Source organism: Taudactylus pleione, unplaced genomic scaffold (genome assembly GCF_031769625.1).
Source record: "Taudactylus pleione unplaced genomic scaffold, aTauple2 ptg001106l, whole genome shotgun sequence".
NCBI classification, from domain to species: domain Eukaryota; kingdom Metazoa; phylum Chordata; class Amphibia; order Anura; family Myobatrachidae; genus Taudactylus; species Taudactylus pleione.
The window spans coordinates 868,096-890,650 of NW_028285507.1; the positions used below are offsets into that span (position 1 = coordinate 868,096).

Consider the following 22,555-nt stretch of genomic DNA (forward strand, 5'->3'; position numbering starts at 1 on the left):
GGCGTTACTGTCGGGACTAAGTATCGCTGGCACCCACTGACTGTAGTCCATCTATTAATGACGTTACTGTCGGTACTAAGTACCGCTGGCACCCACTGACTATAGTCCATCTATTAATGTCGTTACTGTCGGTACTAAGTATCGCTGGCACCCACTGACTATAGTCCATCTATTAATGTCGTTACTGTCGGTACTAAGTACCGCTGGCATCCACTGACTATAGTCCATCTATTAATGTCGTTACTGTCGGTACTAAGTACCACTGGCACCCACTGACTATAGTCCATCTATTACTGTCGTTACTGTCGGTACTAAGTACCGCTGGCACCCCTGACTATAGTCCATCTATTAATGGCGTTACTGTCGGTACTAAGTACCGCTGGCACCCACTGACTATAGTCCATCTATTAATGATGTTACTGTCGGTACTAAGTACCACTGGCACCCACTGACTATAGTCCATCTATTAATGTCGTTACTGTCGGTACTAAGTATCGCAGGCACCCACTGGCTATAGTCCATCTATTAATGACGTTACTGTCGGGACTAAGTATCGCTGGCACCCACTGACTATAGTCCATCTATTAATGTCGATACTGTCGGTACTAAGTATCGCAGGCACCCACTGGCTATAGTCCATCTATTAATGGCGTTACTGTCGGGACTAAGTATCGCTGGCACCCACTGACTATAGTCCATCTATTAATGTCGTTACTGTCGGTACTAAGTATCGCTGGCACCCACTGACTATAGTCCATCTATTAATGTCGTTACTGTCGGTACTAAGTACCGCTGGCACCCCTGACTATAGTCCATCTATTAATGGCGTTACTGTCGGTACTAAGTACCGCTGGCACCCACTGACTATAGTCCATCTATTAATGTCGTTACTGTCGGTACTAAGTATCGCAGGCACCCACTGGCTATAGTCCATCTATTAATGGCGTTACTGTCGGGACTAAGTATCGCTGGCACCCACTGACTATAGTCCATCTATTAATGATGTTACTGTCTGGACTAAGTATCGCTGGCACCCACTGACTATAGTCCATCTGTTTGGTTCTGACTGCTGGTAACCTCCCTGCTACACACTGACTATATAGTTTTCCCCGTGATTGTCACACAGACCTTTGCGCAGTTTGTAAATGAGCTCCCCTGAGTTACAGATGTGAGAGAATGACAACACGTTCCTGCAGAAAATACAGGGTGTACGGTACATCTACACCGAGCATAGTGATAATCGTGTGATAACCTCCCCGTAACGCTCAGCGCAGCGTGGAAAGGGCGTACTGAAAACTTTCCCTCTACTAAAAGGAATAATACATTTCCATGACTGTTTCTCATGCTGTCTCATCGCTGCATCACTTTGATAGCGTCTGTCCGGCATATATAATGCGCATTTTACCACACTGTGACAGTTCAGAATGCCTGACTGCTACGGCGAACACTTACCTGAGGCCGACAGACTAAATCTGAGGAGAGGAGACTTGGGATTCTTCTTACTTGAACATGGAAGATAAATGTCTTCTGTGGGAGTTGCACCAGGCGATGTTCTGTATGATCACTGAGCATCTAATATTAATGGAGAAACAGATGCCGTAAGCTTTGTGGAGATCCGAGAATAAGTTGTCCCAGCGATAAAACGGAACGTATCATTGGCTTGTTACAGTGTGATACAGGGTGACAAACATCTAATACTCAGTAATAAGAGTAATAACTACCCCACAAGGTGAATAAATATCCCAGCAGCATCACTCATTATGCGCTATACTGTAACAATCCTTCTAATCAAATTAACATTCATAAAAATAACTTTAGCAGAAGGCTTAATTTCTTACCCAGCAGGCGCAGAAATCGTTTTAGAAGTGGCTCAGTGATTACTGCCATATTTCTGCAAAACTCCATCTCCTGTTATAAGTCGATGCATCTTCTACACAAGTGATATACATATGTATAAACTCCTGTAAATTATATCCATATAAAGAGTGAGTTCTGATGTCATCACTGCAGTGTTCGTTATAAATCGTTGTGTATTATTATAGCGAGTAATGCACTTTTATTGCAAATGATTAGGGATAATAGAAGTCACTTCTGACTTCAGTGACCTGTATAGGATTAGGTGACTCCACTCTGCCCTCTATGACCCTGATTCAGAGCCAGACGCTCTGACAGAGCGCTCGCTCTGAATAAGCGCCGATCTTTTTTTTTTTTTTTTTTAGAACGGCCTCCTGGCCGCTCGCATAGCTATGGCTATAGCTTCCTGGCCGCTCCCACAGCTATAGCGAGCGGCCAGGAAGATGGTCGCGATGTTCAAGACCATCGTGACCATCGAGCTTGCGACGAGACCCTTGTGGTAGGGTCTCGCTGCCGCAAGCCTCAGAGAGCTTTCGGCTCTAACAGAGCCGAAATCTTTCCCACTCAGTGGGGCCGCCCCCAGACGGTAGGCGTTCACATGGGAACGCCTCCGTCTGGGCTGCCACCCCCCCGGCCCGCCCACCAAAGGGGGCGTGCTGTCACTCAACATCGATAGCACGCCCCCTTTGGTCCGAGACCCGGAGCGACGGCTTGCCCGCGCATCGGAGTCGGCTCCGTCGTGCGCATGCGCTCTGGGCCACCATCGACCCGGTTGTGAGCGCTCAGCGCTTACGACCGGGTCTGAATCGGGCCCTATGTCCTTATACGTTACATTAGGGAAAGCAATATATAGTATAAATAGTAGGATATAAACCAGTGGGAAGGAGCAATATTATTATCAGGTGACTCTCTCAGTATTTACCGCACGGTGCCCAAAACATGGTGTTCTGGTATAATTACTGAGGTAATCTATGTTATTCAGCTGGGGCTCCATGCAGGAAGCTATTCATACATGTGTTATTAATCATATATACAGGTACTCTTATTCATGTATTACTTCTACAGTCTCTTATGGGCTTAATGGGAGATCCAGCGGATACAGAGACTGTAGATCTGATGTAAGGTAGTATAATTATCACCAATTGTCTCGATATATTGTATGTCGTTCCAGCTGAATATATACCTGTATGAGTAATTCAGAAATCACTGTATAATGCATTATAGGCCTGAATCAGAGGTAAACGCACTGACGATGGTGGAGCGCACCGCGCATGGGCCCTGATTGTGTCCGTGCAGAGTCACAGTACTTATTTCAGGCGCACGCAGGGAGAAGTGTATTGTAGTGTATAGGGGGCGTTTCTGGGTGGTGAAAGGGAGGTGCCTTAGCGCTCGCACGGAGAGAGGGGCCGTCTTATGGGCGTAGTGATCATTCTAGCACCTGTCACAATCCGTGCAGTTCCTCTTTCCTGCCTGGGGTGTTGCTCTCTGCTCTGGTGCTTCTAGCACACTCTGGTCTATAGCTCAGCAGTATGTTGTATCAGCAGAGTCTGCTAGAAGCACCAGAGCAGAGAGCGACTCCCCAGACAGGAGAAAGGAACTGCACGGCTTGTGACATGTGCATGGTGCTAGAATGAACACCGTGGGAGTGTCGCCGGCGTGCCATTGAAAGTGGCTCCGTACACAGATGCTCAAGCTTACACGCGGTAATACATAGGGCTGGTGCAAGTGTTGATGGTACGTCCGGTGATGGACTGAGGACGCACCGGTATGTATTACAGCGTATACGGACGCTGACAGTAGGCGTCTCCGTCCTCGCACATTCGGACGCACAGATGTACACCAGGTCTTTGTAGCAGCATGTGCGTAAAACCGATGATGCCGGTCTGCAAACTGGACCTTTCTTTAGCCCCCGGTCTCCACGTGTAACAGTCATAGAACAACACATGGAAACACTCAGTTATAGCATGTGTAATAACGAGTCTCCTCCTCGCTCTGAGCCTAGACAGCCATACTCCAGGCCTTCTCTATAAGGGTTACCAGCAGGCCGCTGCTCCTAACACTCAGTTATAGCATGTGTAATAACGAGTCTCCTCCTCGCCCTAAGCCTAGACAGCCATACTCCAGGCCTTCTCTATAATGTTACCAGCAGGCCCCTGCTCCTAACACTCAGTTATAGCATGTGTAATAACGAGCCTCCTCCTCGCTCTAAGCCTAGAGAGCCATACTCCAGGCCTTCTCTATAATGTTACCATCAGACCGCTGCTCCTAACACTCAGTTATAGCATGTGTAATAACGAGCCTTCTCTCCTCCTCGCTCTAAGCCTAGAGAGCCATACTCCAGGCCTTCTCTATTATGTTACCAGCAGGCCGCTGCTCCTAACACTCACTTATAGCATGTGTAATAACGAGTCTCCTCTCCTCCTCGCTCTAAGCCTAGACAGCCATACTCCAGGCCTTCTCTATAATGTTACCATCAGACCGCTGCTCCTAACACTCAGTTATAGCATGTGTAATAACGAGCCTTCTCTCCTCCTCGCTCTAAGCCTAGAGAGCCATACTCCAGGCCTTCTCTATTATGTTACCAGCAGGCCGCTGCTCCTAACACTCACTTATAGCATGTGTAATAACGAGTCTCCTCCTCGCCCTAAGCCTAGAGAGCCATACTCCAGGCCTTCTCTATAATGTTACCAGCAGGCCGCTGCTCCTAACAATCACTTATAGCATGTGTAATAACGAGTCTCCTCTCCTCCTCGCTCTAAGCCTAGACAGCCATACTCCAGGCCTTCTCTATAATGTTACCATCAGGCCGCTGCTCCTAACGCTCAGTTATAGCATGTGTAATAACGAGTCTCCTCTCCTCCTCGCTCTAAGCCTAGACAGCCATACTCCAGGCCTTCTCTATAATGTTACCAGCAGGCCGCTGCTCCTAACGCTCAGTTATAGCATGTGTAATAACGAGTCTCCTCCTCGCTCTAAGCCTAGACAGCCATACTCCAGGCCTTCTCTATAATGTTACCATCAGACCGCTGCTCCTAACACTCAGTTATAGCATGTGTAATAACGAGTCTCCTCTCCTCCTCGCTCTAAGCCTAGAGAGCCATACTCCAGGCCTTCTCTATTATGTTACCAGCAGGCCGCTGCTCCTAACACTCACTTATAGCATGTGTAATAACGAGTCTCCTCTCCTCCTCGCTCTAAGCCTAGACAGCCATACTCCAGGCCTTCTCTATTATGTTACCAGCAGGCCGCTGCTCCTAACGCTCAGTTATAGCATGTGTAATAACGAGTCTCCTCCTCGCTCTAAGCCTAGACAGCCATACTCCAGGCCTTCTCTATAATGTTACCAGCAGGCCGCTGCTCCTAACGCTCAGTTATAGCATGTGTAATAACGAGTCTCCTCCTCGCTCTAAGCCTAGACAGCCATACTCCAGGCCTTCTCTATAATGTTACCAGCAGGCCGCTGCTCCTAACACTGTTATAGCATGTGTAATAACGAGTCTCCTTGCTCTAAGCCTAGACAGCCATACTCCAGGCCTTCTCTATAATGTTACCAGCAGGCCGCTGCTCCTAACACTGTTATAGCATGTGTAATAACGAGTCTCCTTGCTCTAAGCCTAGACAGCCATACTCCAGGCCTTCTCTATAATGTTACCAGCAGGCCGCTGCTCCTAACACTCAGTTATAGCGTGTGTAATAGCGAGTCTCCTCTCCTCCTCGCTCTAAGCCTAGACAGCCATACTCCAGGCCTTCTGTATTATGTCACCAGCAGGCCGCTGCTCCTAACACTCAGTTATAGCATGTGTAATAACAAGCCTCCTCCTCGCTCTAAACCTAGACAGCCATACTCCAGGCCTTCTATATAATGTTACCAGCAGGCCCCTGCTCCTAACACTCAGTTATAGCATGTGTAATAACGAGTCTCCTCTCCTCCTCGCTCTAAGCCTAGACAGCCATACTCCAGGCCTTCTATATAATGTTACCAGCAGGCTCCTGCTCCTAACACTCAGTTATAGCATGTGTAATAACGAGTCTCCTCCTCGCCCTAAGCCTAGACAGCCATACTCCAGGCCTTCTCTATAATGTTACCAGCAGGCCGCTGCTCCTAACACTCAGTTATAGCATGTGTAATAACGAGTCTCCTGTCCTCCTTGCTCTAAGCCTAGACAGCCATACTCCAGACCTTCTCTATAATGTTACCAGCAGGCCCCTGCTCCTAACACTCAGTTATAGCATGTGTAATAACGAGTCTTCTCCTCGCTCTAAGCCTAGACAGCCATACTCCAGGCCTTCTCTATAATGTTACCCGCAGGCTGCTGCTCCTAACACTCACTTATAGCATGTGTAATAACGAGTCTCCTCCTCGCCCTAAGCCTAGACAGCCATACTCCAGGCCTTCTCTATAATGTTACCAGCAGGCCGCTGCTCCTAACACTCAGTTATAGCATGTGTAATAACGAGCCTCCTCTCCTCCTCGCTCTAAGCCTAGACAGCCATACTCCAGACCTTCTCTATAATGTTACCAGCAGGCCGCTGCTCCTAACACTCAGTTATAGCATGTGTAATAACGAGTCTCCTCCTCGCCCTAAGCCTAGACAGCCATACTCCTGGCCTTCTCTATAATGTTACCAGCAGGCCGCTGCTCCTAACACTCACTTATAGCATGTGTAATAACGAGTCTCCTCTCCTCCTCGCTCTAAGCCTAGAGAGCCATACTCCAGGCCTTCTCTATAATGTTACCATCAGGCTCCTGCTCCTAACACTCAGTTATAGCATGTGTAATAACGAGTCTCCTCCTCGCCCTAAGCCTAGACAGCCATACTCCAGGCCTTCTCTATAATGTTACCAGCAGGCCGCTGCTCCTAACACTCACTTATAGCATGTGTAATAACGAGTCTCCTCTCCTCCTCGCTCTAAGCCTAGACAGCCATACTCCAGGCCTTCTCTATAATGATACCATCAGGCCGCTGCTCCTAACACTCACTTATAGCATGTGTAATAACGAGTCTCCTCTCCTCCTCGCTCTAAGCCTAGACAGCCATACTCCAGACCTTCTCTATAATGTTACCAGCAGGCCGCTGCTCCTAACACTCAGTTATAGCATCTGTAATAACGAGTCTCCTCTCCTCCTCGCTCTAAGCCTAGACAGCCATACTCCAGACCTTCTCTATAATGTTACCAGCAGGCTCCTGCTCCTAACACTCAGTTATAGCATGTGTAATAACGAGTCTCCTCCTCGCCCTAAGCCTAGACAGCCATACTCCTGGCCTTCTCTATAATGTTACCAGCAGGCCGCTGCTCCTAACACTCACTTATAGCATGTGTAATAACGAGTCTCCTCTCCTCCTCGCTCTAAGCCTAGAGAGCCATACTCCAGGCCTTCTCTATAATGTTACCATCAGGCTCCTGCTCCTAACACTCAGTTATAGCATGTGTAATAACGAGTCTCCTCCTCGCCCTAAGCCTAGACAGCCATACTCCAGGCCTTCTCTATAATGTTACCAGCAGGCCGCTGCTCCTAACACTCACTTATAGCATGTGTAATAACGAGTCTCCTCTCCTCCTCGCTCTAAGCCTAGACAGCCATACTCCAGGCCTTCTCTATAATGTTACCATCAGGCCGCTGCTCCTAACACTCACTTATAGCATGTGTAATAACGAGTCTCCTCTCCTCCTCGCTCTAAGCCTAGAGAGCCATACTCCAGGCCTTCTCTATAATGTTACCATCAGGCCGCTGCTCCTAACACTCACTTATAGCATGTGTAATAACGAGTCTCCTCCTTGCTCTAAGCCTAGACAGCCATACTCCAGGCCTTCTCTATAATGTTACCAGCAGGCCGCTGCTCCTAACGCTCAGTTATAGCATGTGTAATAACGAGCCTCCTCCTCGCCCTAAGCCTAGACAGCCATACTCCAGGCCTTCTCTATAATGTTACCAGCAGGCCCCTGCTCCTAACACTCAGTTATAGCATGTGTAATAACGAGCCTCCTCTCCTCCTCGCTCTAAGCCTAGACAGCCATACTCCAGGCCTTCTCTATAATGTTACCAGCAGGCCCCTGCTCCTAACACTCAGTTATAGCATGTGTAATAACGAGCCTCCTCCTCGCTCTAAGCCTAGACAGCCATACTCCAGGCCTTCTCTATAATGTTACCATCAGGCCGCTGCTCCTAACACTCAGTTATAGCATGTGTAATAACGAGTCTCCTCCTTGCTCTAAGCCTAGACAGCCATACTCCAGGCCTTCTCTATAATGTTACCAGCAGGCCGCTGCTCCTAACGCTCAGTTATAGCATGTGTAATAACGAGCCTCCTCCTCGCCCTAAGCCTAGACAGCCATACTCCAGGCCTTCTCTATAATGTTACCAGCAGGCCCCTGCTCCTAACACTCAGTTATAGCATGTGTAATAACGAGCCTCCTCTCCTCCTCGCTCTAAGCCTAGACAGCCATACTCCAGGCCTTCTCTATAATGTTACCCGCAGGCCGCTGCTCCTAACACTCAGTTATAGCATGTGTAATAACGAGTCTCCTTCTCGCCCTAAGCCTAGACAGCCATACTCCAGGCCTTCTCTATAATGTTACCATCAGGCCGCTGCTCCTAACACTCAGTTATAGCATGTGTAATAACGAGCCTCCTCTCCTCCTCGCTCTAAGCCTAGACAGCCATACTCCAGGCCTTCTCTATAATGTTACCAGCAGGCCGCTGCTCCTAACACTCAGTTATAGCATCTGTAATAACGAGTCTCCTCTCCTCCTCGCTCTAAGCCTAGACAGCCATACTCCAGACCTTCTCTATAATGTTACCAGCAGGCTCCTGCTCCTAACACTCAGTTATAGCATGTGTAATAACGAGTCTCCTCCTCGCCCTAAGCCTAGACAGCCATACTCCAGGCCTTCTCTATAATGTTACCAGCAGGCCGCTGCTCCTAACACTCACTTATAGCATGTGTAATAACGAGTCTCCTCTCCTCCTCGCTCTAAGCCTAGAGAGCCATACTCCAGGCCTTCTCTATAATGTTACCAGCAGGCCCCTGCTCCTAACAGTCAGTTATAGCATGTGTAATAACGAGCCTCCTCTCCTCCTCGCTCTAAGCCTAGACAGCCATACTCCAGGCCTTCTCTATAATGTTACCAGCAGGCCGCTGCTCCTAACACTCAGTTATAGCATCTGTAATAACGAGTCTCCTCTCCTCCTCGCTCTAAGCCTAGACAGCCATACTCCAGACCTTCTCTATAATGTTACCAGCAGGCTCCTGCTCCTAACACTCAGTTATAGCATGTGTAATAACGAGTCTCCTCTCCTCCTCGCTCTAAGCCTAGACAGCCATACTCCAGGCCTTCTCTATAATGTTACCAGCAGGCCCCTGCTCCTAACACTCAGTTATAGCATGTGTAATAACGAGTCTCCTCCTCGCTCTAAGCCTAGACAGCCATACTCCAGGCCTTCTCTATAATGTTACCAGCAGGCCTCCTCCTAACACTCACTTATAGCATGTGTAATAACGAGTCTCCTCCTTGCTCTAAGCCTAGACAGCCATACTCCAGGCCTTCTCTATAATGTTACCAGCAGGCCGCTGCTCCTAACACTCAGTTATAGCATGTGTAATAACGAGCCTCCTCCTCGCTCTAAGCCTAGACAGCCATACTCCAGGCCTTCTCTATAATGTTACCAGCAGGCCGCTGCTCCTAACACTCACTTATAGCATGTGTAATAACGAGTCTCCTCCTCGCCCTAAGCCTAGACAGCCATACTCCAGGCCTTCTCTATAATGTTACCAGCAGGCCCCTGCTCCTAACACTCAGTTATAGCATGTGTAATAACGAGTCTTCTCCTCGCTCTAAGCCTAGACAGCCATACTCCAGGCCTTCTCTATAATGTTACCAGCAGGCCCCTGCTCCTAACACTCAGTTATAGCATGTGTAATAACGAGTCTCCTCCTCGCCCTAAGCCTAGACAGCCATACTCCAGGCCTTCTCTATAATGTTACCAGCAGGCCGCTGCTCCTGTAGTGCTCTCTGCATATTGCTGCTATTCTGTGGGTGCTCTGTGCAGACACCTGTACACTCTCAGCCTATGCTGCTCATGGTTTATATGCTGTTTATTAGAGGATTCTGTCACTTGTATGCTGTAACTTTATTCCTCTGCGTCCGCTGGACTGAAATAAATCCTTGATCTCGGTAAAGCTCACAATAGAAGAGGTAGGGGCGACCTCTTCAAGGGGGAACTGAAATTGAAAGGAAAACTAAACCAAATGCTTTGTAGCGCAATATAAACTGTGCTATTCCACCTTTCATTGTGTCTATGAACATTCTGCTTAATCAAGACATCATTCAGAAAGGGCTCAGTGCATGTTGCCATATTTCTGTGGCAGCACATCCCACATCCCAGGTCACTATGATAGATCTAGGATCTGGGCTGGTCGCTGCAGTGCAGGCCATAGTGTCCTTTCTCACACCAGTACATTGGTTACACTGATGCATTTGCTAGCAGTTCAGAGTCCTTCTGTTTTCTGCTAGCGGCACTGTGCCATCCCCTGTTACTGGCATTATAATGGCGGCTCCCAGCAGGTATTCGGATGCTGCAGAATGAATGTGTCAGCATGAACACACGTATATATCAGGCTGTATAGATGCCTCCAGTGATGTGCCTGATACAGGATTACCTGCCGGACAGATTGTTAGCTCTCTGCTAGCGGCACTGTGCCATCCCCCGTTACTGGCATTAGAATGGCGGCTCCCAGCAGGTATTCGGATGCTGCAGAATGAATGAGTCAGCATGAGCACACGTATATATCAGGCTGTATAGATGCCTCCAGTGATGTGCCTGATACAGGATTACCTGCCGGACAGATTGTTAGCTCTCTGCTAGCGGCACTGTGCCATCCCCTGTGACTGGCATTATAATGGCGGCTCCCAGCAGGTATTCGGATGCTGCAGAATGAATGTGTCAGCATGAACACACGTATATATCAGGCTGTATAGATGCCTCCAGTGATGTGCCTGATACAGGATTACCTGCCGGACAGATTGTTAGCTCTCTGCTAGCGGCACTGTACCATCCCCCGTTACTGGCATTAGAATGGCGGCTCCCAGCAGGTATTCGGATGCTGCAGAATGAATGTGTCAGCATGAACACACGTATATATCAGGCTGTATAGATGCCTCCAGTGATGTGCCTGATACAGGATTACCAGCCGGACAGGTTGTTAGCTCTCTGCTACCGCCACTGTGCCATCCCCTGTGACTGGCATTATAATGGCGGCTCCCAGCAGGTATTCGGATGCTGCAGAATGAATGTGTCAGCATGAACACACGTATATATATCAGGCTGTATAGATGCCTCCAGTGATGTGCCTGATACAGGATTACCTGCCGGACAGATTGTTAGCTCTCTGCTAGCGGCACTGTGCCATCCCCTGTGACTGGCATTATAATGGCGGCTCCCAGCAGGTATTCGGATGCTGCAGAATGAATGTGTCAGCATGAACACACGTATATATCAGGCTGTATAGATGCCTCCAGTGATGTGCCTGATACAGGATTACCTGCCGGACAGATTGTTAGCTCTCTGCTAGCGGCACTGTGCCATCCCCTGTGACTGGCATTATAATGGCGGCTCCCAGCAGGTATTCGGATGCTGCAGAATGAATGTGTCAGCATGAACACACGTATATATCAGGCTGTATAGCTGCCTCCAGTGATGTGCATGATACAGGATTACCTGCCGGACAGATTGTTAGCTCTCTGCTAGCGGCACTGTGCCATCCCCTGTGACTGGCATTATAATGGCGGCTCCCAGCAGGTATTCTGATGCTGCAGAATGAATGTGTCAGCATGAACACACGTATATATCAGGCTGTATAGATGCCTCCAGTGATGTGCCTGATACAGGATTACCTGCCGGACAGGTTGTTAGCTCTCTGCTAGCGGCACTGTGCCATCCCCTGTGACTGGCATTATAATGGCGGCTCCCAGCAGGTATTCGGATGCTGCAGAATGAATGTGTCAGCATGAACACACGTATATATCAGGCTGTATAGATGCCTCCAGTGATGTGCCTGATACAGGATTACCTGCTGGACAGATTGTTAGCTCTCTGCTAGCGGCACTGTGCCATCCCCTGTGACTGGCATTATAATGGCGGCTCCCAGCAGGTATTCGGATGCTGCAGAATGAATGTGTCAGCATGAACACACGTATATATCAGACTGTATAGATGCCTCCAGTGATGTGCCTGATACAGGATTTCCAGCCGGGCAGGTTGTTAGCTCTCTGCTAGCGGCACTGTGCCTTCCCCTGTGACTGGCATTATAATGGCGGCTCCCAGCAGGTATTCGGATGCTGCAGAATGAATGTGTCAGCATGAACACACGTATATATCAGGCTGTATAGATGCCTCCAGTGATGTGCCTGATACAGGATTACCTGCCGGACAGGTTGTTAGCTCTCTGCTACCGGCACTGTGCCATCCCCTGTGACTGGCATTATAATGGCGGCTCCCAGCAGGTATTCGGATGCTGCAGAATGAATGTGTCTGCATGAACACACGTATATATCAGGCTGTATAGATGCCTCCAGTGATGTGCCTGATACAGGATTACCTGCCGGACAGATTGTTAGCTCTCTGCTAGCGGCACAGTGCCATCCCCTGTGACTGCAATTATAATGGCGGCTCCCAGCAGGTATTCGGATGCTGCAGAATGAATGTGTCAGCATGAACACACGTATATATCAGACTGTATAGATGCCTCCAGTGATGTGCCTGATACAGGATTACCAGCCGGACAGGTTGTTAGCTCTCTGCTAGCGGCACTGTGCCTCTTCCCCTGTGACTGGCATTATAATGGCGGCTCCCAGCAGGTATTCGGATGCTGCAGAATGAATGAGTCAGCATGAGCACACGTATATATCAGGCTGTATAGATGCCTCCAGTGATGTGCCTGATACAGGATTACCTGCCGGACAGATTGTTAGCTCTCTGCTAGCGGCACTGTGCCATCCCCTGTGACTGGCATTATAATGGCGGCTCCCAGCAGGTATTCGGATGCTGCAGAATGAATGTGTCAGCATGAACACACGTATATATCAGGCTGTATAGATGCCTCCAGTGATGTGCCTGATACAGGATTACCTGCCGGACAGATTGTTAGCTCTCTGCTAGCGGCACTGTACCATCCCCCGTTACTGGCATTAGAATGGCGGCTCCCAGCAGGTATTCTGATGCTGCAGAATGAATGTGTCAGCATGAACACACGTATATATCAGGCTGTATAGATGCCTCCAGTGATGTGCCTGATACAGGATTACCAGCCGGACAGGTTGTTAGCTCTCTGCTACCGCCACTGTGCCATCCCCTGTGACTGGCATTATAATGGCGGCTCCCAGCAGGTATTCGGATGCTGCAGAATGAATGTGTCAGCATGAACACACGTATATATATCAGGCTGTATAGATGCCTCCAGTGATGTGCCTGATACAGGATTACCTGCCGGACAGATTGTTAGCTCTCTGCTAGCGGCACTGTGCCATCCCCTGTGACTGGCATTATAATGGCGGCTCCCAGCAGGTATTCGGATGCTGCAGAATGAATGTGTCAGCATGAACACACGTATATATCAGGCTGTATAGATGCCTCCAGTGATGTGCCTGATACAGGATTACCTGCCGGACAGATTGTTAGCTCTCTGCTAGCGGCACTGTGCCATCCCCTGTGACTGGCATTATAATGGCGGCTCCCAGCAGGTATTCGGATGCTGCAGAATGAATGTGTCAGCATGAACACACGTATATATCAGGCTGTATAGATGCCTCCAGTGATGTGCCTGATACAGGATTACCTGCCGGACAGATTGTTAGCTCTCTGCTAGCGGCACTGTGCCATCCCCTGTGACTGGCATTATAATGGCGGCTCCCAGCAGGTATTCTGATGCTGCAGAATGAATGTGTCAGCATGAACACACGTATATATCAGGCTGTATAGATGCCTCCAGTGATGTGCCTGATACAGGATTACCTGCCGGACAGGTTGTTAGCTCTCTGCTACCGGCACTGTGCCATCCCCTGTGACTGGCATTATAATGGCGGCTCCCAGCAGGTATTCGGATGCTGCAGAATGAATGTGTCAGCATGAACACACGTATATATCAGGCTGTATAGATGCCTCCAGTGATGTGCCTGATACAGGATTACCTGCCGGACAGATTGTTAGCTCTCTGCTAGCGGCACTGTGCCATCCCCTGTGACTGGCATTATAATGGCGGCTCCCAGCAGGTATTCGGATGCTGCAGAATGAATGTGTCAGCATGAACACACGTATATATCAGACTGTATAGATGCCTCCAGTGATGTGCCTGATACAGGATTACCAGCCGGACAGGTTGTTAGCTCTCTGCTAGCGGCACTGTGCCTTCCCCTGTGACTGGCATTATAATGGCGGCTCCCAGCAGGTATTCGGATGCTGCAGAATGAATGTGTCAGCATGAACACACGTATATATCAGGCTGTATAGATGCCTCCAGTGATGTGCCTGATACATGATTACCTGCCGGACAGATTGTTAGCTCTCTGCTAGCGGCACTGTGCCATCCCCTGTGACTGGCATTATAATGGCGGCTCCCAGCAGGTATTCGGATGCTGCAGAATGAATGTGTCAGCATGAACACACGTATATATCAGGCTGTATAGATGCCTCCAGTGATGTGCCTGATACAGGATTACCAGCCGGACAGGTTGTTAGCTCTCTGCTTTGTATCTTGCAGGAAGAAGATATTTTGGATCTGCTGGAGCAGTGCGAGTTGGATGATGAGAAACTGTCAGGGAAATCTGCCCGGCACAGAGAACCGCGGGTACGTAACGCCGGGAGGCATATTATCTAAAAAGGAAAAATAGAATATGATATTCAACGCAGAATAAAGATTTATTATCATAAATCCTTCCTTTAGTATTAAGAAAATGTTGTATACTTAATAATAAATATAAAATCTAACCACATAAGCTGCGCCATTCTCAATGGAACAATTATAATGACAGCATATCCTACTCAGTGCCTGATTCATTACGGATTTCACCTGTGAACACAATAGAGATTCCGCACGCAGTTCAACTATGATAATATGCAAATCCATTGCGATCGTTATGCCGCCGCTGCTCTACACAGGGACACCCATCTTACCTTACACACACACATCTTACCTTACACACACAGCAAGACTGTGAAACCATCAGTACAATCAAGTACCATCACAGCCTCACACACACTTGTACAAGCCCTGACCTTAGTCAGAAATTACTAACCTCATCACACGCTATGTAGCCTATCCTATTCATGTGACCGTAGGCCCAAAGCACCTCTCCCCCCATCCCTTACCAGCCGCACACATAGTGTCACACCTATCTCACCAATGTCACTGTGTGCCCTGTATACAGACTGCTTTGTAGCCTATCCTATACTTGTGACCACAGGCCCAAAACTCCTCTCCCCCCACCCTTTACCAGCCACACACATGGTGCCACACCTATCTCACCAATGTCACTGTGTGCCCTGTGCACAGACTGCTATGTAGCCTATCCTATTCATGTGACCACGGGCCCAAAGCCCCTCTCCCCTCACCCCTTGCCGGCCACACACATGGTTCCACACCTATCTCACCAATGTCACTGTGTGCCCTGTGTACAGACTGCTATGTAGCCTATCCTATTCATGTGACCGCGGGCCCAAAGCACCTCTCCCCCCGCCCCTTACAGCCACACACATGGTGCCACACCTATCTCACCAATGTCACTGTGTGCCCTGTGCACAGACTGCTATGTAGCCTATCCTATTCATGTGACCACAGGCCCAAAGCCCCTCTCCCCCCACCCCTTACCAGCCACACACATGGTGCCACACCTATCTCACCAATGTCACTGTGTGCCCTGTGCACAGACTGCTATGTAGCCTATCCTATTCATGTGACTGCTGGCCCAAAGCCCCTCTCCCCCCACCCCTTACCAGCCACACACATGGTGCCACACCTATCTCACCAATGTCACTGTGTGCCCTGTGCACAGACTGCTATGTAGCCTATCCTATTTATGTGACCGCAGGCCCAAAGCCCCTCTCCCCCCACCCCTTACCAGCCACACACATGGTGCCACACCTATCTCACCAATGTCACTGTGTGCCCTGTGCACAGACTGCTATGTAGCCTCTCCTATTCATGTGACCACAGGCCCAAAGCATCTCTCCCTCCACCCCTTACCAGCCACACACATGGTGCCACACCTATCTCACCAATGTCACTGTGTGCCCTGTGCACAGACTGCTATGTAGCCTATCCTATTCATGTGACCACAGGCCCAAAGCCCCTCTCCCCCAACCCCTTACCAGCCACACACATGGTGCCATACCTATCTCACCAATGTCACTGTGTGCCCTGTGCACAGACTGCTATGTAGCCTCTCCTATTCATGTGACCACAGGCCCAAAGCATCTCTCCCTCCACCCCTTACCAGCCACACACATGGCTCCACACCTATCTCACCAATGTCACTGTATGCCCTGTGCACAGACTGCTAGGTAGCCTCTCCTATTCATGTGACCGCGGGCCCAAAGCATCTCTCCCCCCACCCCTTACCAGCCACACACATGGTGCCACACCTATCTCACCAATGTCACTGTGTGCCCTGTGCACAGACTGCTATGTAGCCTATCCTATTCATGTGACCGCAGGCACAAAGCACCTCTCCCCCCACCCCTTACCAGCCACACACATGGCGCCACACCTATCTCACCAATGTCACTGTATGCCCTGTGCACAGACTGCTATGTAGCCTATCCTATTCATGTGACCACAGGCCCAAAACACCTCTCCCCCCACCCCTTACCAGCCACACACATGGTGCCACACCTATCTCACCAATGTCACTGTGTGCCCTGTGCCCAGACTGCTATGTAACCTATCCTATTCATGTGACCGTGGGCCCAAAGCCCCTCTCCCCCCACCCCTTAGCAGCCACACACATGGTACCACACCTATCTCACCAATGTCACTGTGTGCCCTGTGCACAGACTGCTATGTAGCCTGTCCTATTCATGTGACCGCGTGCCCAAAGCACCTTTCTCCCCACCCCTTACCAGCCACACACATGGGGCCACACCTATCTCATCAATGTCACTGTGTGCCCTGTGCACAGACTGCTATGTAGCCTATCCTATTCATGTGACCGCAGGCCAAAAGCCCCTCTCCCCCACCCCTTACCAGCCACACACATGGTGCCACACCTATCTCACCAATGTCACTGTGTGCCCTGTGTACAGACTGCTATGTAGCCTATCCTATTCATGTGACCGCAGGCCCAAAGCTCCTCTCCCCTCACCCCTTACCAGCCACACACATGGTGCCACACCTATCTCACCAATATCACTGTGTGCCCTGTGCACAGACTGCTAGGTAGCCTCTCCTATTCATGTGACCACGGGCCCAAAGCACCTCTCCCCCCCACCCCTTACCAGCCGCACACATGGTGCCACAGCATTCTCACCAATGTCACTGTGTGCACTGTGCACAGACTGCTAGGTAGCCTCTCCTATTCATGTGACTACAGGCCCAAAGCCCCTCTCCCCCCACCCCTTACCAGCCACACACATGGCGCCACACCTATCTCACCAATGTCTCTGTGTGCCCTGTGCACAGACTGCTATGTAGCCTATCCTATTCATGTGACCACAGGCCCAAAACACCTCTCCCCCCACCCCTTACCAGCCACACACATGGTGCCACACCTATCTCACCAATGTCACTGTGTGCCCTGTGCCCAGACTGCTATGTAACCTATCCTATTCATGTGACCGTGGGCCCAAAGCCCCTCTCCCCCCACCCCTTAGCAGCCACACACATGGTACCACACCTATCTCACCAATGTCACTGTGTGCCCTGTGCACAGACTGCTATGTAGCCTATCCTATTCATGTGACCGCGTGCCCAAAGCACCTTTCTTCCCACCCCTTACCAGCCACACACATGGGGCCACACCTATCTCATCAATGTCACTGTGTGCCCTGTGCACAGACTGCTATGTAGCCTATCCTATTCATGTGACCGCAGGCCCAAAGCCCCTCTCCCCCACCCCTTACCAGCCACACACATGGTGCCACACCTATCTCACCAATGTCACTGTGTGCCCTGTGTACAGACTGCTATGTAGCCTATCCTATTCATGTGACCGCAGGCCCAAAGCTCCTCTCCCCTCACCCCTTACCAGCCACACACATGGTGCCACACCTATCTCACCAATATCACTGTGTGCCCTGTGCACAGACTGCTAGGTAGCCTCTCCTATTCATGTGACCACGGGCCCAAAGCACCTCTCCCCCCCACCCCTTACCAGCCGCACACATGGTGCCACAGCATTCTCACCAATGTCACTGTGTGCACTGTGCACAGACTGCTATTTAGCCTCTCCTATTCATGTGACTACAGGCCCAAAGCCCCTCTCCCCCCACCCCTTACCAGCCACACACATGGCGCCACACCTATCTCACCAATGTCTCTGTGTGCCCTGTGCACAGACTGCTATGTAGCCTATCCTATTCATGTGACCACAGGCCCAAAACACCTCTACCCCCACCCCTTACCAGCCACACACATGGTGCCACACCTATCTCACCAATGTCACTGTGTGCCCTGTGCCCAGACTGCTATGTAGCCTATCCTATTCATGTGACCGTGGGCCCAAAGCCCCTCTCCCCCCACCCCTTAGCAGCCACACACATGGTACCACACCTATCTCACCAATGTCACTGTGTGCCCTGTGCACAGACTGCTATGTAGCCTATCCTATTCATGTGACCGCGTGCCCAAAGCACCTTTCTCCCCACCCCTTACCAGCCACACACATGGGGCCACACCTATCTCATCAATGTCACTGTGTGCCCTGTGCACAGACTGCTATGTAGCCTATCCTATTCATGTGACCGCAGGCCCAAAGCCCCTCTCCCCCACCCCTTACCAGCCACACACATGGTGCCACACCTATCTCACCAATGTCACTGTGTGCCCTGTGCACAGACTGCTATGTAACCTATCCTATTCATGTGACCGCAGGCCCAAAGCCCCTCTCCCCCACCCCTTACCAGCCACACACATGGTGCCACACCTATCTCACCAATGTCACTGTGTGCCCTGTGCACAGACTGCTATGTAACCTATCCTATTCATGTGACCACAGGCCCAAAGCCCCTCTCCCCCCACCCCTTACCAGCCACACACATGGTGCCACACCTATCTCACCAATGTCACTGTGTGCCCTGTGCCCAGACTGCTATGTAACCTATCCTATTCATGTGACCGTGGGCCCAAAGCCCCTCTCCCCCCACCCCTTAGCAGCCACACACATGGTACCACACCTATCTCACCAATGTCACTGTGTGCCCTGTGCACAGACTGCTATGTAGCCTATCCTATTCATGTGACCGCGTGCCCAAAGCACCTTTCTCCCCACCCCTTACCAGCCACACACATGGGGCCACACCTATCTCATCAATGTCACTGTGTGCCCTGTGCACAGACTGCTATGTAGCCTATCCTATTCATGTGACCGCAGGCCCAAAGCCCCTCTCCCCCACCCCTTACCAGCCACACACATGGTGCCACACCTATCTCACCAATGTCACTGTGTGCCCTGTGCACAGACTGCTATGTAACCTATCCTATTCATGTGACCACAGGCCCAAAGCCCCTCTCCCCCACCCCTTACCAGCCACACACATGGTGCCACACCTATCTCACCAATGTCACTGTGTGCCCTGTGCACAGACTGCTAGGTAGACTCTCCTTTTCATGTGACCACGGGCCCAAAGCACCTCTCCCCCCCACCCCTTATCAGCCGCACACATGGTGCCACAGCATTCTCACAAATGTCACTGTGTGCCCTGTGCACAGACTGCTAGGTAGCCTCTCCTATTGTGACCACGGGCTCAAAGCACCTCTCCCCCCCACCCCTTACCAGCCGCACACATGGTGCCACACCTATCTCACCAATGTCACTGTGTGACCTGTGCACAGACTGCTATGTAGCCTATCCTATTCATGTGACTACAGGCCCAAAGCCCCTCTCCCCCCACCCCTTACCAGCCACACACATGGTGCCACACCTATCTCACCAATGTCACTGTGTGCCCTGTGTACAGACTGCTATGTAGCCTATCCTATTCATGTGACCGCAGGCCCAAAGCTACTCTCCCCTCACCCCTTACCAGCCACACACATGGTGCCACACCTATCTCACCAATATCACTGTGTGCCCTGTGCACAGACTGCTATGTAGCCTATCCTACTCATGTGACCGCAGGCCCAAAGCCCCTCTCCCCTCACCCCTTACCATACACACACATGGTGCCACACCTATCTCACCAATGTCACTGTATGCCCTGTGCACAGACTGCTATGTAGCCTATCCTATTCATGTGACCACAGGCCCAAAACACCTCTCCCCCCACCCCTTACCAGCCACACACATGGTGCCACACCTATCTCACCAATGTCACTGTGTGCCCTGTGCCCAGACTGCTATGTAACCTATCCTATTCATGTGACCGTGGGCCCAAAGCCCCTCTCCCTCCACCTCTTAGCAGCCACACGCATGGTACCACACCTATCTCACCAATGTCACTGTGTGCCCTGTGCACAGACTGCTATGTAGCCTGTCCTATTCATGTGACCGCGTGCCCAAAGCACCTTTCTCCCCACCCCTTACCAGCCACACACATGGGGCCACACCTATCTCATCAATGTCACTGTGTGCCCTGTGCACAGACTGCTATGTAGCCTATCCTATTCATGTGACCGCAGGCCAAAAGCCCCTCTCCCCCACCCCTTACCAGCCACACACATGGTGCCACACCTATCTCACCAATGTCACTGTGTGCCCTGTGTACAGACTGCTATGTAGCCTATCCTATTCATGTGACCGCAGGCCCAAAGCTCCTCTCCCCTCACCCCTTACCAGCCACACACATGGTGCCACACCTATCTCACCAATATCACTGTGTGCCCTGTGCACAGACTGCTAGGTAGCCTCTCCTATTCATGTGACCACGGGCCCAAAGCACCTCTCCCCCCCACCCCTTACCAGCCGCACACATGGTGCCACAGCATTCTCACCAATGTCACTGTGTGCCCTGTGCACAGACTGCTAGGTAGCCTCTGCTATTCATGTGACTACAGGCCCAAAGCCCCTCTCCCCCCACCCCTTACCAGCCACACACATGGCGCCACACCTATCTCACCAATGTCTCTGTGTGCCCTGTGCACAGACTGCTATGTAGCCTATCCTATTCATGTGACCACAGGCCCAAAACACCTCTTCCCCCACCCCTTACCAGCCACACACATGGTGCCACACCTATCTCACCAATGTCACTGTGTGCCCTGTGCCCAGACTGCTATGTAACCTATCCTATTCATGTGACCGTGGGCCCAAAGCCCCTCTCCCCCCACCCCTTAGCAGCCACACACATGGTACCACACCTATCTCACCAATGTCACTGTGTGCCCTGTGCACAGACTGCTATGTAGCCTATCCTATTCATGTGACCGCGTGCCCAAGCACCTTTCTCCCCACCCCTTACCAGCCACACACATGGGGCCACACCTATCTCATCAATGTCACTGTGTGCCCTGTGCACAGACTGCTATGTAGCCTATCCTATTCATGTGACCGCAGGCCCAAAGCCCCTCTCCCCCACCCCTTACCAGCCACACACATGGTGCCACACCTATCTCACCAATGTCACTGTGTGCCCTGTGCACAGACTGCTATGTAACCTATCCTATTCATGTGACCACAGGCCCAAAGCCCCTCTCCCCCACCCCTTACCAGCCACACACATGGTGCCACACCTATCTCACCAATGTCACTGTGTGCCCTGTGCACAGACTGCTAGGTAGCCTCTCCTTTTCATGTGACCACGGGCCCAAAGCACCTCTCCCCCCCACCCCTTATCAGCCGCACACATGGTGCCACAGCATTCTCACAAATGTCACTGTGTGCCCTGTGCACAGACTGCTAGGTAGCCTCTCCTATTGTGACCACGGGCTCAAAGCACCTCTCCCCCCCACCCCTTACCAGCCGCACACATGGTGCCACACCTATCTCACCAATGTCACTGTGTGACCTGTGCACAGACTGCTATGTAGCCTATCCTATTCATGTGACTACAGGCCCAAAGCCCCTCTCCCCCCACCCCTTACCAGCCACACACATGGTGCCACACCTATCTCACCAATGTCACTGTGTGCCCTGTGTACAGACTGCTATGTAGCCTATCCTATTCATGTGACCGCAGGCCCAAAGCTCCTCTCCCCTCACCCCTTACCAGCCACACACATGGTGCCACACCTATCTCACCAATATCACTGTGTGCCCTGTGCACAGACTGCTATGTAGCCTATCCTACTCATGTGACCGCAGGCCCAAAGCCCCTCTCCCCTCACCCCTTACCATACACACACATGGTGCCACACCTATATCACCAATGTCACTGTGTGCCCTGTGCACAGACTGCTGTGTAGCCTATCCTATTCATGTGACTACAGGCCCAAAGCCCCTCTCCCCCCACCCCTTACCAGCCACACACATGGTGCCACACCTATCTCACCAATGTCACTGTGTGCCCTGTGTACAGACTGCTATGTAGCCTATCCTATTCATGTGACGGCAGGCC

The 22,555-nt window shown here is 50.9% G+C and overlaps 1 protein-coding gene across 1 annotated transcript in view; it reads left to right on the forward strand.

Moving 5' to 3' along the window:
* The window catches only part of TTLL7 (tubulin tyrosine ligase like 7), a 386,802-nt gene that overhangs the window by 184,516 nt on the left and 179,731 nt on the right, over positions 1-22,555 (forward strand). Inside the window, exon 14 of the mRNA XM_088461808.1 lies at positions 14,610-14,696. Within this exon, the coding sequence (XP_088317934.1) occupies positions 14,610-14,696 (87 nt within the window). The remainder of the gene's footprint in view (positions 1-14,609; positions 14,697-22,555) is intronic.